The 17,980-nt window shown below is 39.6% G+C and overlaps 1 protein-coding gene across 1 annotated transcript in view; it reads left to right on the top strand.

Annotated features, from left to right (window-relative positions):
- Positions 1–17,980, top strand: part of LOC132958345 (inactive N-acetylated-alpha-linked acidic dipeptidase-like protein 2) — a 479,226-nt gene that overhangs the window by 380,361 nt on the left and 80,885 nt on the right. Inside the window, exon 14 of the mRNA XM_061031099.1 lies at positions 14,128–14,217. Within this exon, the coding sequence (XP_060887082.1) occupies positions 14,128–14,217 (90 nt within the window). The remainder of the gene's footprint in view (positions 1–14,127; positions 14,218–17,980) is intronic.

The following is a 17,980-nucleotide window of genomic DNA, read 5'->3' as shown; positions in this document are numbered from 1 at the left end:
GACAATGAGGGATAAGTGAAGAAATTGTGGTGGAATTAGAGATGAAGAGGAATGGGATGATGAGAAAATGCTGCCAAGTTGAAGAGAGGGAACAGAGGAGAGTACCTCTAGGTCATAGAGAAACGCCATAAATGGAAAGTGCAAAGTGTCTTGATTCAAATTCAAAAAGTAGGAGAAGCTCTCAATTGTCTTGGTCTGCACTTTAGACTTTGGTGCTTTGACGGTTCAACTTCCCAAACAGCCAAGAAGTGACTTCAATCCAAATAAATCCACCCCACAGACTGAATGCATACAATGTAGCGTGGTTGACAAAATTTGTAGGTTGGAACACAAGAATTATAGTCAAGTTCAACACAATAGATTGGGCAGAATGTCTACATTTAATTCACATGACCTTTATTCAAATCATATTGTGTAATTGGATAATCATGACGCCTCTTACACCGTGTCCGAACAGCACTCGAGCGCTATATGTCGCGTCGCATCGCACGGATCACATGCTGGCTGTTCACACTGCATCCGTTAAATCATTCATTCTTTGCGCTGTGAGTTTCAGTTTCCCCTTACAAACAGTATGACATCTAGTGCCTGTGTATTGAAGGTGGACACACGGATGATGCTCAGTAATTAGGAGCATCACAACACTCCGAGGATCGTCAAAAAACAGCTCAGTGAGCCAAAAAAAAGTTTTTCTTCGGTGTTGTTGACACAAAGCTTGTAGAGCCTTGTAGAGCCCCCTCCTTCCTTGTTCCTCGTCCGTCGACGCGAGCGACAGAGAGGACGATAGAAACGGGGGTCAGGGTCAAAACAGCACCGTACGTCGCATCTTAGGACACTCCAATAGATAACAATAAAATCAGGCTGATTTTGACGCTGATACTTGCTCATGTCGCATGTTGTTAGGACAGGCTGCGGTCATAGTTCTAAACATATAAGTTCTCCTAAGATCACCGATTAAAGAAAATACCATTTTGTGGGATGGATTTTGAGTTGTGATGCAGTCTGAAGTTTCCACCTACCCACTTCATCGCATGATTAAAACATTTCCAACTCTCCACTTTTACTGTGTTATTGCTTGACCCCCACTGCAGTCGCCTACTCTTTCTATACACTCATCCATAAATCTTCAGCTAGTGTTTGGCAATCTTTCCCGGGCAATCTGCCCTTCTCTTTTGTCTGTCACTTTGAGCAGGAGTCCTTGAATACTGATGATAGAATATGATGAAATCTACCAGTTGTTTTTGTTGTACTCTGCCTAAGGGCACATGTCTAATTAATCACTACCACCCAGGGTTACTCTGCTGAATATGAAGTCTTTCTTTGGTTATGCACGCTGGTGGAAAGTATTCTGTTAGAGGGTACCTTTACATTTTGAATGTCAAGCCTGTCTCTTTGCCAAGGGATGTTTCATGGAGGTTTTGTTTTCCATCCAATTCCATCTTCTTATTTAGATACCATGATTGATTTAACAACACATGAAGGGGTCTATTGATCTGCATTAGAATTATCACCAATCTTATTTGCTTTTATACGTCGAGGCATCAGGATTGATTTCAGCCGGTTTCATAGCCAACTAAAGACTCCTGTCAGGAGCTTATGGGCCCGTATTCACAAACATTCTGAGAATCCTCTCAGAGCGCTCCTAATTTAGCTTAAAAAGTCCTAGCACAGACTTTTAGCTTAGGAGTGATTGAGGAAAAATCTCAGGGCAACAACAGTATGCGCAAGTAAGAGACAGAAACTTTAATCTTACTGAGGAGGCGGGGTTGACCCTGTTGCTAGGTATGACACATTTTTCAGAAGCTGTGATTGGTTGATCCAAAAAAAATGGAGAATACATTTTAAATCTTAGATCTTAAAATAAAGAATGGCTACAAATATTATTATGTTTATAATAAGCAATATCTGTGATTGTAATCCAAATCCAGATGAACAAAAAAAGAAACCCAACTCCTGTGGACTGAAGTTTATCTGTACAGCCTTAATGTAACTCACGAATATTTAATCCTAATCGTGTATATCTCGACTACCATCGAGACAAAGTTAGTGATAGCCGTTTGAAAAAGTCTTCACTGACAGGTTAAGTGGACTTTTCAACTGTGTTTCTCATCTTATTTTACAAGCATGACTGGCTGTCGACCCTCCTCTCCCTTTTTAACTCAAGTTTTACAGCGAGGGAATCCAATTACATCGAGCACCTGGAAAGACAGGGAGGAAGAGAAAAAGATAGGCGGAGGGAAGGAAAAAAATCAATGACAATCCAACTGAGGTGGAACTAAGCTTGACAGTGCAGCTCCTTTTTCTGCTTCGCACTCGTTTTGTTCTTTCCTCCAGCGATAAAAGTGTTTGACTGTCTGGGTGTTTATTTCTCATGAAGTCACGACATTAACCACAGACACCGTCAAGGATTTTAAGTTTCCTAATTCATTCTTTTTGTTTTATTCGTTGTCTTCCCCAGTCCTCTGTTCTCTGCGCTGTCTCTTTTTTTTCATCTCTCTCATGTGTTTGAGTTGGGGGCTGGTCTCCCCTAACAGCATGTGTCCGTGATATCTAACATTAATACAACAAATGTGATTTACATTTGGGCATCATATCCACACAGTATGTTTTGTTATTATTACTGCCCTGCTAAGAAGGAGACGTGTAGTTTCTCATACTTGTCTTCAATAGATTTTTGGTGCTATATGTTTTGGATACGTTTGAGTGTGTTTCAATGTTTTTTTCCTTTTCTCATCTGTCTGTAGTAACAAGTAGGGCCCCGACCGATATGAGATTTTGGGGACGATACGATACCGATTTTCAGTTGTCATTTCAGTTGAAACATTTCAATTGTCGATATATCAGCCGATAACTTTCTTTGATCTATCTTTAATCTTTATGGATGGATGGATGGATATACAAATAAATAATAAACTTAAATTGAATAAACCTTGTTATATCGACACCGAGATAAAATAAGCCGATACCAATTAGTCACAATATGCTGATTTTGGCTTATATTATCGGCTGGCCAATTTATCGGTCAGACTCTAGTGATAAGAACATATCAAAATATCAGCCGATATCTTCCTTTGATCTACAATAATCTTTATGGATGGATGGATGGATATAGGTGTACACACATATTTATTGCGTTGATCCTTCAAGTGCTGTTATTAGACATCTTTTACAGTTGAACAAAAGCCTTCATTGACAAGAGTGCACTGAAACACTCATTTTAACTTAGAAATGAACAGTTACCAATATAATATAAATTATATAAAAATAAATAATAACCCTAAATTGAATAAACCTAGTCATATCAACATATAGCAGAGATAAAATTAGCTGATACCGATAGTCATGATATGCCATTATCGGCTGGCCAATTAATCGGTCGGGCTCTAGTAATAAGAGGATATGGGGCTTAGGTTTAACTTCTCTTACAGCAGGCCAAATCAAGACATAGTATGTAATCCTTCACTCTCTCTCAACTCTGACCATCTTTACTGACATAACAGGATGATAACAATACTTCAGTCAGGTTAAAGTTGACGCTGGACCCAGTTTAAGTTCTTAAAGATGTTTCTCCTAAACCTGCCTCTATGGGTCATCAGTACTCAAATGAATTTTGTTATCACATTGGCCATAGATGTAGTTTTCTCAGGGAGTCGTAAACACCACAACATTTGTGGATGGTTGGTCACAATACAATATTATTTAAGACATTGGGCAATAAGCTCAAAAATAAAGAAAGGCTTCGGTTATTTAACTTTTTTAAACACTAAGTTGTGTACCAGAAAGCAAATACTTTTTCAACATCAGTTTTACAGTTTTAGCCAAAGTAACATTAAGACTCACTGAACTTTGATACAATCTATAATTGGGCTGGATATTTCCCACAACCTCACGATGCAATACACCAATGTTTCCTGTTTCTCTTCATCTGTACTGAGCATTAAAGTAAAAATGTTTCAATAAAGAAACAGTGAAAATACACATTCAACACTATGAAGTGTATTCTTTGTTGCATAAGTCATTGTTCTAATTGTTACTGTCTGTACTGTGAACAGTGGAGCTGTGGATGTGTTTCACGCTGATTTGGCTGTGTCTTCACCTCCCTGTTCTCTAAGCTTTACCTTCATGTGTTGTCACGAGGGCTCTCTAGAGGTTCTGTCAAGCCTATGAACTATTCATTAATGATTTCAGACACTGCTGGCGACACTTTGTCAAAACAATTCCTCAAAACTCCCTTTCCAGCCTTTTAGGTCATATTTAATGATGTAAGTTAAACACGCCTTTGAAGGTGCACTCACTACACTTTAAGAATAAGGGTAACTTCTGGGTAATAGATCATTTAATGAAAAACAAGATTTGGATTCTGTGTAAATCAACATCAGTACAGAAAACTGATGTTCTTTCTTTGACCTCTTCCATCTCTGTGTTGTGAAGCAAACAGTCACAGTATTATAACCAGCACTCAGTAAAACAGTAAACAAACTATCGAGTTATTCGTCTTTTCCAAAGTTTTAAAAATAATAGTTCAGAATTTCGGGTATGAAATTTAATAGTTTACACATTTTTTTTTTTTGCACAAGTGAATGCAGATTGAAATGCATGTCCTAGTCTCTGCATTAACAACATTTTTTTGTCCTTAATCTTCTCTAATGTAAAACCCTTAGAGGCAAAAATCACTAAACATCTTGAGGTTAAACGTTGCTACTGGAGCGCTGATAGCCTAGCGGTTAAATCGCACGCTCCATGTACAGAGGCCATGGTCCTTGTCGCAGCGGCTGTGGGTTTGAATCCTTTCTCTGTCCTTTGCTGCATGTCATCCCTGACTCTCTCCTCCCAACATTTCCTGTCTCTCTTCGACATTTCCTGTCCAATCAAGGCAAAAAATAAAAAATGCTGCCAATAGACAATAATCCTGAGGCCCCCCATGTTGCCGTGAAGTCTCGTTCAGGGTAGTAAGCTCAAACGTTGTTATCTTATCTTACTGTTATGTAACAGTAATCAGAAATACTTTATTCCTCCCAGGGGAAAAGTCATGTAAATGTCACAAATCTGAGCAGCTATTTTTAATTTCAAAGCTTCCACATGTCGCATTGTAAGCTTGTAATTGATCCACCAACTTTTATTTCAGCTTTCTGTAAATGTGTTCAAGATGAAAATCAAAGCATCCAGGAACTTTACATTAAATAATAAATATCCATATCAAAATTGAATGAGTCATTAATCATCCACAAAAATGTGGGTGCAAATATTATATTATTCTATTAGAAAACCTGGTAAAAAAAAACAAAAAAAAAAACAGTTTACTTTGTTTTTATGGTTTACACAAGTAAATTCTGCTTTTTAATGTTGACGTCAATATTTCAGAGGATTTTCTTTTATGCAGATAAATGTCAATTTGTGTAAATCTGAAGTTTTACACCGTATCTCGGGACCATTAAGTTTCATTACTACAGCTGTCCTTCGCAGACAAACAATATGAATCTAGATTTTCCAAAGTGGCATTAGAGCAAGATAGTCACGTAGGAGAAAGTTCAGAGTATGATAGCGAAGTATTATTGGAATGAACTTCTTCAGTCATGGAAGACCTGATTGATTGTGATAATACGATCATGGTGAAAACATCATAATGGTGACGTTGTTCTTTGCTATTCTGCTTGGTGGAGGTCAGCACACAGCCCACCTACAGGCTGCGGCCTATCTTTCCAGATAGTTCTGTTCTGTCCAGCTGTGCTTGTAGCGGGCTCCATCGAAAATAGACTCCCAGCGTATTTGAAACACAGCAGAGTGTAGTGGAGATGCTGGCACGTGCCGGAGACAGACCGCAGAGCATATTGGCTGTCATAGTGTTAAAAACACTTTGCTTAAACCTTTGCTATTCGTCCAGTCCTAGTCCAAGATTTAACCTGTTATCCATTCTTGGTTAAATGTAAATCTATTCCTTTCAACAACTTGGTAAGACCCTATGTATGTCTTTAACTGAAAGAATGGTGTGTAAAGAAGCAGAGTTCAAGGTGAAGTGGCATCAAGCAGTGAGGTAACAGGGAGCAGCCTGATGATTTCCACTAACCACCCTCCCCTTCCAAGCATGTAGTGAAAGCACGTACTAGGGTCCACTGAAATCCAAGTTTGTTCTATAGAAGCTGAAAAATCTCAATTTGATTTATTGATCTATTAAGTCTAGTGGTGAGGAAAAAGTGACAGTTTTCCATGTTTATGCAATCTCTCTCATTCATATTTGTAGCCAATATTTTCATTTTGAACTGACACATACAAACGTCTTCACACAAAAGATTTCCTGTGTAGATGCTGTGTAATGACTTTGCAGTTGAACACTCCCTTTTATTTCCTGTACATAAGGCTTAAATATGAGTTGTATGGAACTATAACACGAAGGAGAGTACGTTCTTACTCAAGCTATGATGCATTGTCAGATGAAGCTTACAGTTCTGTGTTAAATAAAGAATCACTACAGCTGAATGGTTAGTTTAACCAAAGTTTTCATGGTCAGGGGGTAATACTGTAATGTTGCAGGGTTAGAATCCAAACATGGTAAGGGCATTTATTGGAATTTCTTTATGCTCATTGTCCTCCAAGCTTACCACTCAGGAAGCAAAGGGCTCAATGTGGAAGAAAATGTTTCTTAACAGATAGATCTAGAACTTTTTTTTGTGCAAGTTTTTGTTACAGTTGACTAGTTGTTGGCGATTTTTAACCTCGAACTGGAACATGCATCAGCATGTTAAAACATTTGCACTAAAAATGATATGTTACAAGATATCATTACATTGTGACGTTTATTTAAAGGTAATTACGAAAAGAAGCATATTTGCAATCATGTTAACTTACAAATGACATTTTGTTAAATTTCAAAAATACAGTTTCATCTGAAGAATAGGCATATTATGCTAAATGAACATTAGCTTGTTTCTGGAACACTAATATGTGTCCCTAGTCTGTCTAAAAACCACCCAATTATGAGAAAAGTCCATCCTCTCAGTCTCTTGCCTGCTCCACTTTTCAGAAAATGTGTGCTCAAACAGGCCGTTTGGAGATTACATCATCATAACTTCATAACTTCACAAAGGGCAGTAACCCCTCCCCCAGGTGGGTGACACTCCCACAGCTACATGTTTGTTCTGCCCTCTGAGTCTGCCTTCTCAGCATAAACAATAGGGCATGGAGCGAGAAAGCCAGAACCACCCAAGCCCTTCTAGAGGGGCGTGGTCAGACACAGCTCATTTACATATTTAAAGGTACAGACACAGAAACAGCCTGTTCTGAACAGGGCTGAAATAGAGGGGTTTATAGACATGATCAAAAACAGGATCAGAGAGGATTTAGAACAAGAAACTTCACTCACATGTTTTGGGGAGCTCTGAGACTTACTTAAACTTTTTGAATAGTAGGATAATATGTCACCTTTAAGTCAAGCTTAAAATCTGATTGTCATGCAAAGTTTTTTTTTTGTACCACAAATAAAACAGACCATGGTAAGTATTTAGTTTAGTTCAGTTTTAACAGTGTCAGCTTTTTTTTTTTTTATAGTTTTTTTCGTTAAACAACAATGCGTGAAAGTGTGAAATGGTAGCAGGGTTTTTCCTGGCTCATAATGGCCCTTTGGGGAGTGACTATATGCGCTGTAGTAAACGTTCGACCCGCGTATAACAGTATAGTCTACGAGTCTGTATTACCTTATCTGACAGAAATCTGTGAATTTCCTGTTATTTCTGACCATTTTAAATAATATTATCATTATGCTTAAGTTACTGAAACCCCAATTAAATCTGGTAAAGAATTTTTTTTTCTTGCAACAGTGAAACAGGGGAGGAGATGCATTTTGAGGGAGAGGGGTGTAATGAGATTGGGAGAGGGGGAGGTCACATCCTGCCAGGGCATACACATTTGTTTAAGTACATTTATTTGAGTTATTAAGGTATTATGTCAAATAATCACAGATTTAAGTCACAGATAATTTGGATCATTTCATCAGATCAGGAGATTGAGAAATAATAAAAATATATTTGCTGGCTATAACGCAGCACTGTTTGACAGTCTGTGTGGAGAAGTTCACAGACTACAGCTGGCTGACGTTACGATCGTTCAGTTATTGATTTTTGATAAAAGCAGACACGGTGAACGGAGAAAATTGAACGTGCGTTCCCGACTCGGTCCATACGGATCGCAGATCAACCGTGTTCCGTTGCACTACAAGTAAACAGGTTGGCGTTCCGGTGTGTGTGTGCGTTTGCAGCCATGTATGTTGGTGTGTCTCGTCTCGGCGTGCCCCCGCGATGACCCGTCTGCAGACAGCAGAGGAGCAGGGACAAGTAGCCACAGCTAGCTGCAGCTAGCTTACATCATACGCGGTTTAGTATAGTTTTAACATGACTGTTGGGATAAATTGGGGGGCGCCAAATAATTCTCTATGCAGCAAAAACCCTGGGTAGCCTTATCAACATGGCATCCATTTCAACCTTAAGGGATCCTTTTGTTACATGTTAGACATGCAAGTTAAGCTTTTATTGATTCCTGCTCAAAGTGAACAAACCACTGAATACAACAGCTCTATTTTTCTCAAACAAAAGGTAAAAATCAGGGATGTGGTTCTTCAAGATTTATCTGGAATTCAGATTATCTGCAGTGGAGCACTGATCCACCTGCATCATGGATATATCTAAAAACTTTGTTGTTTTAAATGTGGTTATATGCCCTTTGGTTAAATAAGGAGAATGATAGGAAACCTACAGGCTTAAATGTGTAATTATACTCTTAATTTCCAAATATCCAAGCTAAAAGTTAGGGTTTGGCTTGCACTAAAACCTGTTCTGAAATCGACAGCAGGAAAACTGTTTGTGTGAATTTGCTTGCTGTGTATGAAGTGCAATTCCTTGTAGCCGCCAGCTAATTGCACAGCACAACGTTGTGTTAATGAGCAGATGCAAGTGAGTTGCGGCGGTACTGTGGTCGCTCTGTGTCTGCAACTTACACTTCCAGAAACCTGCAGAATATTAAGGGTTTATAGTTTACCTACAGTATAAGTATCTCTTCTGACTACAGCAAGAACACCTATGACTGAGAGAGAATCCACGCAAGCACAGGAAGAACATGCAAACTTGTTGATTTCCTCCATGCAAATTAGGGTAAAAGGTTGTTTTGCTGTTTTAATAGTGTTAACAACTGAGCCACTTATTGTAGGAAATGTGATCATATCATTCCATAAAAAAATCATCCAACTACTTTGAAGTGATGGAAATCCAGATATCATTCTCCTTAAAAACTCAAAATATTCAGTGGAGCAGTCCTCAGGCTTTAACAGGTGCAGCTTCCTCATTAATGAAACATTTTGTCTTCCTCTGGTTATCCTATTAGTTAAAACCCTTGAACCTATCACATCTAGTGATTAGTGTTTTGTTTTATGTTTTTGAGTTTTTAAAAATGTCAATTTTCATCAATTCAGTGATTTAATTAAGAAAAAGCGATTGCAGTGTTTTTGGAACCAAGGATAATTAAAATACCCAGCAAGGGCAAGGAGGGAAAGAAAGATGAAGGTGCAGACAGGTTCTGTACTGTAAAAGATAAAATGAGGGGTAGATAAGCACTACAAAGGCTCCTAAATACAAAGTGAATGGAAGTCTGTAATCTTTGATCCTGGCTATCTCTGTCTCTGTTTCAAGGCTTTAGCGCTGTGAAACCTTTCATCCTGCTCCTCTGAACTACAGAACAGAGTGCCTGATTCGGCCTGGTGTTTGGCACCAAATATCCATGGCAAAAGGAGCTGTCCTGTTCTGAAGAAGCACATTGAGCAAATCCATGTAACTGAGTGAACCATATCTGTATCTGCATGAATTCATCACTGTATTGCATGTAGCTGTATTCTTGTCACTAGCTTGATTGAAGTCCTTTGACAGCCAGACAACTTTTTTAGATCTGTTTTTTTATAGCATGCTCACCCGAGGCAATCTGTACTGTGCCTAAGCATGCTTCACCCCTAAAGTACAGTTTGCTTGCGTACACTTCCTTACACTTGCGTACACTTCCTTGTACCTGGCACGCTTTGAAGAGGTGTGCTTCGATATGGTACAGTTCATGCACGAGCACAAGCACGGATACACAACGTGGACAGCTTCCATTATCCAGAAATCCTGGAGTGTTCTGGCTGTATCTGACTACAATGACTGAAAATAAGCCAGAAAGTCAGTAAAGTTGCTCACATGTTCTCTGTGTTGTTTTCCGATGTGCGGATGCGTAATCGACCACGCTTACCTTTTGTTTTTATATTTACAAGTCCGCCTGTCTTGTAAACTAACAACCAGAATAGTTGAATAGTACTTAAGTCTCTCCCCTGATTAGGCAAATAGCCAATCATAGATTTGGAATTTTGGGATGGCCAATCAGATCACCCATCTAGACACGCCCCTGTTTCTGTTAGAAAAAGAAATGTCATGAAGGGACCTGACCTTATGTAATAATAATGATAATGTAATCTATCGTATGCTCCTGTAGAAGAATATCATAGCGTGCCCACAATGCTGCCCTTCCTGTGGAGAAAATGTGACACGCCCCTGGACAGAATCCACCAGGGAAAAAACTTGATAACAAACCCATCCAGTTGAGAAAATGTGATCAGGCATACTAACGTAAGCCCTTGTAGTCGAAAATGGCCACTTTTGGGCAACTTAAACAAGCTGTACACATCAGATCTCTGTTAAACATTTGCTTTTTCACACATCCAACGGCTATGGAGAAACATCATAATCCCTCTAGAGTCATGTTCATTTCAATCTTATGACCGCAAATCCAATATTCACTCTCCTAACCTTTGTGAAAACTTGTCAAATATCTGATTTAAAGCCAGTCAAAATAAAATGTTAGAGTTGATGTACCTTCTTCACTGTTTACTGTTCTTCTCATGCTTTTTAAGTGTCCCTGATAATCACTGTATTGAGAAGTGCAGAATGAGTTTTGATAGTTACAGACAACAAAACATCCTCTTGATATTTTGACAAGCAGTGAAAAATAATCCTACCACTTCCACTATCTACAGCCTGCAGAGAGCCCAAATACTCAGTCATGACATATCTGCTCCTGCTCGGTGCATTGAGCGTTTCTATCTGTGAAACATGCTCCTGTAGGTTTCACTTCACATGTTGATGTTTGGATTAGTCAAGTTTTACTGGAGTATTTTAAAGTTGTAACCTTTATTTTTTTTTTAAAAGGTGAAATGGGTAAATTTGAATATTTACATCCTCCATAATAATTGTTTGATGGGATGAGAATAATCTTTTTTTTAAAAGCAGTGTAACTGATTCCTCACCGCGCTGATTTCACAAATCACCACAAGTAGTTGCAGAAAAAAAAGCTTGAACACTGGGATTGATTGGAGATATCTCCAGGGTTCTGATAGCTCTTGGCTTTCTAACAGAGCACCACAGATGTAACCGATGTTTGATTTGATTTGGTCTCTTTTGAGTGTAGTCAGTGAGGCTTCTTTTTTTGGAGATGCTGAACACACTCGGCTTGACATCGACAACAAGGGCATATTTTGGAGCAGATGTCGTGCTCAATAATTCACACGTTTATTCACAGGCAGCACTCAGAAAGACTCCATGAAACCTTCTGCTCGTTCCTTCTTGGAATGCGTAAATACGTGAATAATTAAGTAAAAACTTTGACTCCCCATATGGGCTCACACTGAGTTTTACCATATTGACGGGTTGAGATTGTTGGTAGGGGGAATTAACTTTTTCCTTTCAATGAGATAAACCTTTGTGCCTGAGTCAAGCATATTTGACTCTAAACCCCTAATAGCTCCCGCTGCTTCGTCTGTGGCGTATGCATGTGTATGGATGGGACAATCAGGGTGTGAATGTGAGAAGACTAGAAAAGCAAGCTCAAGTCCATTTACCATTCTTCCTGCATCTCCCTCTATCCCACATTCCGAGAACAACACAGTCTCAGTAGATGGCTGTTCAACTTCCTGCACTGGAGGAAGCGCGTGCTCACGTTAACTAGCAGTAATGAAAGGCATCAAAACACAGCTCGCATGGTCCAGAAGCAATTCAGAACGACTTAGAAGCAGATGAGGAGATAGGGAGACGGAGTGTTGTTTAAGATGACGCAACATTAGCGGATGTGTCTTCTTATTGACAATGCGACCGTGACTGGTTTTGAAAGTGCGTTTTGACAGGCAGGCTCTCCTCTTTTTCCAGTGCTGCCAACCACCACTGAATCCTCCAGTGGTACGCAGAGGACGGTACCTGCCTTCGTTAACCCCAGCCTACAACCTAGTAGACAGTTACTTTCAATGCCAAATGAATATGGGGTGTTGACTTAAAATACAAATAAAATGCTATTCATGCTTTTGTTTACTAACTATTAAAAATTGGTCTCAATTTAAATGCAATGCGAATCTATGAGCTAACTAAAGAGCGTTACATTAGCGTCCTAAAACAACAACGCAGGAGGAGAGCGGAGGCTTCAGTATGGCAGGGGTTTCGGAATTTGACATAAATTATGTCATAAAACATTGTCTTTAATTGTACGGTGTGATTTTTACAAGTTTAAAGAATACTCTTGTTTTGCTCTTTTGTTCTAGTATTCATTGTTTCCTCTTTTACTTTATCACCCACCCCTCCCTTATGGGTGTCTATAACTCTCATCATTGTGTGTTTCCCCACCTCTGTGAGTGTGTGCCCGGCCCTATTTTTTTTTTTTCCTTTACCTTATTAGCCTCACCTTCCTAATTGATTTAATCTTAGTCAACCCCTGTTTCTGTGCCGGTTCGTGTGCCCTGCATTGAGTGTTCAACCCTTCCTAGTGTTTTCAGCTCTGTCTTCAGCCTTGTGTTCTTTCTTTTGTTTTTTTTTTATGCCTCGCCTGCTCTCTTTTGGACTTCACCATAAGACTGTAAGTCAGATTTTTGGCCCTCTCACCTGGGTTACATTGTCTCTTTATATGCACCAAACTTGATCATTTCAAGTTGAAGACAGTCTTGTCTGGTCGAATGGCTGGGAAAAAAAGTGAATGGAACATGTACACACGTACTTATCAAGTCACCATCATCTGCCAATCGTATGGTCTTAGAATGATTTCTTCTTAATTTTAAGTTTTTGGAAGCAACTTGCAATGAATTAGCATTTTCTTGTAAGGTAAAATGCATAATCTCATAAAGAGGCTGCTTTTAAAATCATGGACAATACTGCTTATGTCCATGATTACATGTGGACATAAGCATATGATGAAGAAAGAAATACAGGCCTGAAGGTGTTTGACCCTAGCTGCTCATCAAAGTTAGTAAAAAAGTAAAAGTATACGATGACAAAGTTATGAAATTGAAACCTTTATTGTCCTGTACCAAATGTGTCCTGCTTGATTGGTTCAACAAATAAACACTGCACTCGAGCGCAGGCACAAGAAATCAACAAATAGGAAATGATTCGATTCAACAGAACGACTCTAAACTTCAAACAACAAGAAATGATCAGAATGTTCAAATGAGTGTTTGACACTAACAGGGCACACAGGAGTTGTCGGGTATATCTAGATTTGCAGGGTACACTGAGTTGAAATTGAAAGTTTAAACCTTTGGTATTTTTATTTGTCTGTCTCAGTTGTGGCACACAACAAAGAAGGCTAAGGTGAAAATGAGTCAGTATCTGAGTGTGTTAAGGCAGGGTTGAATGACTTTGTGTTAGCATCTGGTACTGTGTGTGTGTGTGGGTGTGTGTGTGTGTGTGTGTGTGTGTGTGTGTGTGTGTGTGTGTGTGTGTGTGTGTGTGTGCGTGTGTGCAGTAGGTGTTCAGTGTTTGTGTTTATTTGACATCACAACAAAACGTCCTGGTAGTTTTTCTGGCATTGACATCATTTTTCTTGCTTCCTGTCATACACTAAAAATGTAATACCTTTTGTTTCCACTTTCAGAATAGAAAAGAACAAACTAGAATGGAAAAACTGTTTAAAATTAGGACAAAAACCAAGTTTTTGTTAAATCTTTCCTCCATTTTGGAATCATTATTGTCCTGAAAACCTGAAAGCTGCCTCAATAAGATCACGAGCGGAGCTGATAAGACATGAGACAGAGATTTCAACTGTGATTCGACTGAATTACTTAGTTTTCTCCTTTCTCCACAGGCCACCAGTTTCCTGTCAGAAGCCCAGTTTTCTGCTGAGTCACCAGAGACTCTGGACCCACTTTTCAAGTTCCATGAGACCATAGCCAAGGTAGGACCATCCTCCTTATCTCAATGCTACACAGATGAAATCACTACATCGCTGTGACTGTCAGTTCTCCAGTTGAGATAACACCGGGACAATATTAACAGCCTGATGCAGCTCTATTCTCCATTAAGAATAACACTGACATTGGGGTCAAGATGGATTCAATTGTGTTTCTCTGTATTGAGCGCAAAGCAAGGAACGAAGGGAAACAGCCAAATGTGCAAAATTAACAAAACATTCATTCAGTGGTGCTTCAGCCACTTTTCTCCATCTCTTAGTTGTAGAAGAAGTCTGTAACTCCACATACATTCTGTCAGCGCTGTGCACTAGCCACCGTTCGCTGCCACTCTAGTCAATCATTGTGTTTCCACAGCGAGCGCTGCAATCCGTCTCTGGAGCGTGCCAACAGCGCCACTACGCTCTGCTCCGTTTCCAATACGCTGCGGATCTATTTTAGTCAGAGCACCCTGTAAGCACGCGTCAAGCTGGACAGAATAGACAGGAAGTCAGCTATAAGGAAGGTGTTCTTCTTAGGTGTAAGAAGTAAGGAGGTGAATAATCAAATACAAAAGATGAGTGAAATGTGTTTGCCTAAAGATAATTTCATCTTTGTTGCAAACAGCGATCCAAAGGAAAGTAACTGCGCTTGGTCTATATAAACTTTCATGTCTCTATATTGTGTGGCGATCTTGTTTCACTTGTTAAGCAGGTCTTCATATTGCAGACAGAATAATTCTTTACAGCCAATTAAGCCTGGCTCACACTACAGGAGTTTTAAAAATCCTACCCAATTTTGAATCCGGGTATCATCAAAACAAATAAGGAGAATTTAACACAGATTATTCTCCATAATCTCAAGCATGCCCACACTACAAGACATGAAAATCATGGCACATCACATACTGCAGGACTTTACTAAGATTACCGGGCCCGACGGAGGAACGCACCACCTCATGTGAAATGTTTCTTTTCTTTGAGAATAATAACAGATTTAAACCTCATTGACTCTGTTTGTGGAGGTTTATTGGTTGTTGCTGAGTATTTATGTCACTCAATGGTTGTGTCGATGTTGGGTTCTAAGTCTTCTATGTTTTTAGGACCTTTGGGTGGTCCTACTGGCACCCCGGCACATGGTCAAACCATTACACAGTTTCTACAGTGAAGTCCCTGGTAGCTGTCTTTATTGCATTGTCAACTTTAACGTAGAAATGGGATGTGCAGTTTCTCATTTATTTAAATTGATGCACAGACAGCAGCACTGGCAGCAGCATTTTTGTTGATGGCAGCAAACCTCAAAGCGAGCCGATGTCAGTTACTCAGCTGGTACAGCCGTTTAAAAATGTCAGGGTCATTAGCTAAGTAAAGCACAAAAATATCACCCTCCATTTTAACTTTGCCAGTCAGAGCCTAAAAGTATGTGTTGATGTTTACTGGAGATCAAGAAGGCTGTGCAGGAACAATCACTGCTGTCTTCTCTTCCAGTTTTCCTGCTACGGCAGATCTGTTGAATAAAAAGCCCCGAGTCGGAGAAAAAAGCCTCAGAGATGTTGAGCTATTTGTCAGCTTTACACATTCAGGGCAGCTCTCCAAACAACAAAAAGGTGCAAAAAAAAACAAAAACAAAAGAGGCATCTTGAGGTCAAAATCAGCAACAACAAAAAAATCCACATCCACTTCTAAATCATGTTATCAAAGTCTTGTTTTTCCTCTTTAGCAATGAAAGCTCAAACTCTCAATGACTTCTCTGTTGAAGTCAGATCAAACACACACTTTTTACACAAGCTGGTGCCAAATTGAATTTCTCTCAGATTGTAACTTTTTTTTTTTTTTTTACAAAGACCCTCGCTGTTAGCAGCAACACTCTCTTAGCTCATAAATGCCACAAGCTCACAGCAGCTTGCAACACTGTAGGATAGCTATCACAGTTTAGTTTAACTTAAGACACAGTGGACACTTTCATACGTTTTCTTGCGGAGGCGAGGCTCTGAGTTAATATTCTTTATTCTCGTATGTCCTCACCACCGCAGCTGATACAATATGTGAGAAATGACGCTTTCTTTACAAGTACCAGCCCGCCAGGAGAAGTGCACTGCTCACCCTGCCGCCGTGTATTTCCATTTACTCTACGCTCCTCTGCAAACATAAGAAACTTTGTTCCAAGCTGTAGAGAGTGGAGGAGCAGGCAGAAATAGTTTAATTTGGGGGAGCAGGATGTGTGGGAGAGAAGACAACAAGTTTGTACATAACGAGCTTTTTCCTTTCAGTGAACAGGGAGCCATCTGTGCCTTTACACTCCTGTAGCATTCTGTCTTTGGTGTATGCCTGTTTGATGTATGCACGATCCACAGTGTGACTTAAAATGGATATAAGTGTATTCCATTGGGGCTGTGAAAGTACTGAAGCACCTGTTCTGTCTGGGTGTAAACTCGAGCTGCATTTTCAGTGCAAAGCGGAGCTGTTTCAACATCTTTGCAGTAACTTGCCCTCCTGCGTCTTTGCTTTTGATTGAGTCTCAGGAGAGGTCTTCCAAAAAGGATTTAATTAATCCGTAGAATATCCAAAGGAATATAAAGGAAAGTTAATCAAAGGAATATCTCCAATGTTGTTACGTCATTAAGCTGACAAATTATTCTCATGTCTCAACACCCAACCCTGAAGAGGAAACAAGAAACAAGCCATCATTCTGATTTTTTGACTCCATAAAAATTTGAGATTATTTCTAATTTTTCTCCTAAAAGGTTTTGTCAACTTGTCACTGGATTTTAAGGTCACATGTTATCCTCCTCTTCAACCAGTTTAAATAAGTCTCAGAGCTCCCCAAAACATGTCTGTGAAGTTTATTGTTCTAAATCCACTCTGATCCTGTATTTGATCATGCCTATAAACCCCTCTATTTCAGCCCTGATCAGAACAGGCTGTTTCTGTGTCTATACCTTTAAATGTAAATGAGCTGTGTCTGAGTTGGGCTTTGTCACTCCATGCCCTATTGTTTAGGATGAGAAGGCAGACTCAGAGGGGCAGAACAAACACCTAGCTGTGGGAGTGTCACCCACCTGGTGGAGGGGTTACTGCCCTTAGTGATGTCATGAAGGGAAAATCTCCAAACGGCCTGTTTGAGCACACATTTTCTGAAAAGTGGAGCAGGCAAAAGAGCGAGAGGATGGACTTTTCATACAGTATATTTGGGGGGTTTGTAGACAGACTAGGGACATATTTTAGTGTTTTTAAAACATGGTGAAGTGGATTTGCATAATATGTGACCTTTAAGTAAAATAAACGAACACATGCCGTCATATTTCCTGAATGGACAGTCCCAAGAATTCAGTATTTGTATCAATGAACAAAGCCACCAACAAGGAGGGATAAAGGGGAAAGCTCACATTGGGGAGGGCCCATGGAGGTTAGCAAAAACTTGGTCCATCTTAATTTTATGCAACAATGACCACATTCTATGTTACACCTAAAAAAAAAATTACCTTATAGCAACATAAACACACATTTAATTTATTGTTGCTCTAGTAAAATGTTGCCTGTTTCAAAATGTAAGCCCCCCTCTTCTTAAAAGGATTTGAGCCTCTTTTTTTTTGTTATGTTACTGGCGTAAGCGGGCCCAGAGAGAGCTTATGTTAGCCAGGAGGCTAGCGCTAACACTACTGTTGGAATGTGCATACCTTGGTTTAAATCATAACCTGGGAGGGCCCATTCACTGGGCCTTTCAGGGCCCAGCCATTTCTGTGGCGGGCCTGTCAATGAACGTAAGTCTTTG

Source organism: Labrus mixtus, chromosome 3, assembly GCF_963584025.1.
Source record: "Labrus mixtus chromosome 3, fLabMix1.1, whole genome shotgun sequence".
Taxonomy (NCBI): Eukaryota; Metazoa; Chordata; class Actinopteri; order Labriformes; family Labridae; genus Labrus; species Labrus mixtus.
The sequence above is the reverse complement of the archived record's forward strand: the minus strand, read 5'-3'. Positions and strand labels throughout refer to the sequence as shown.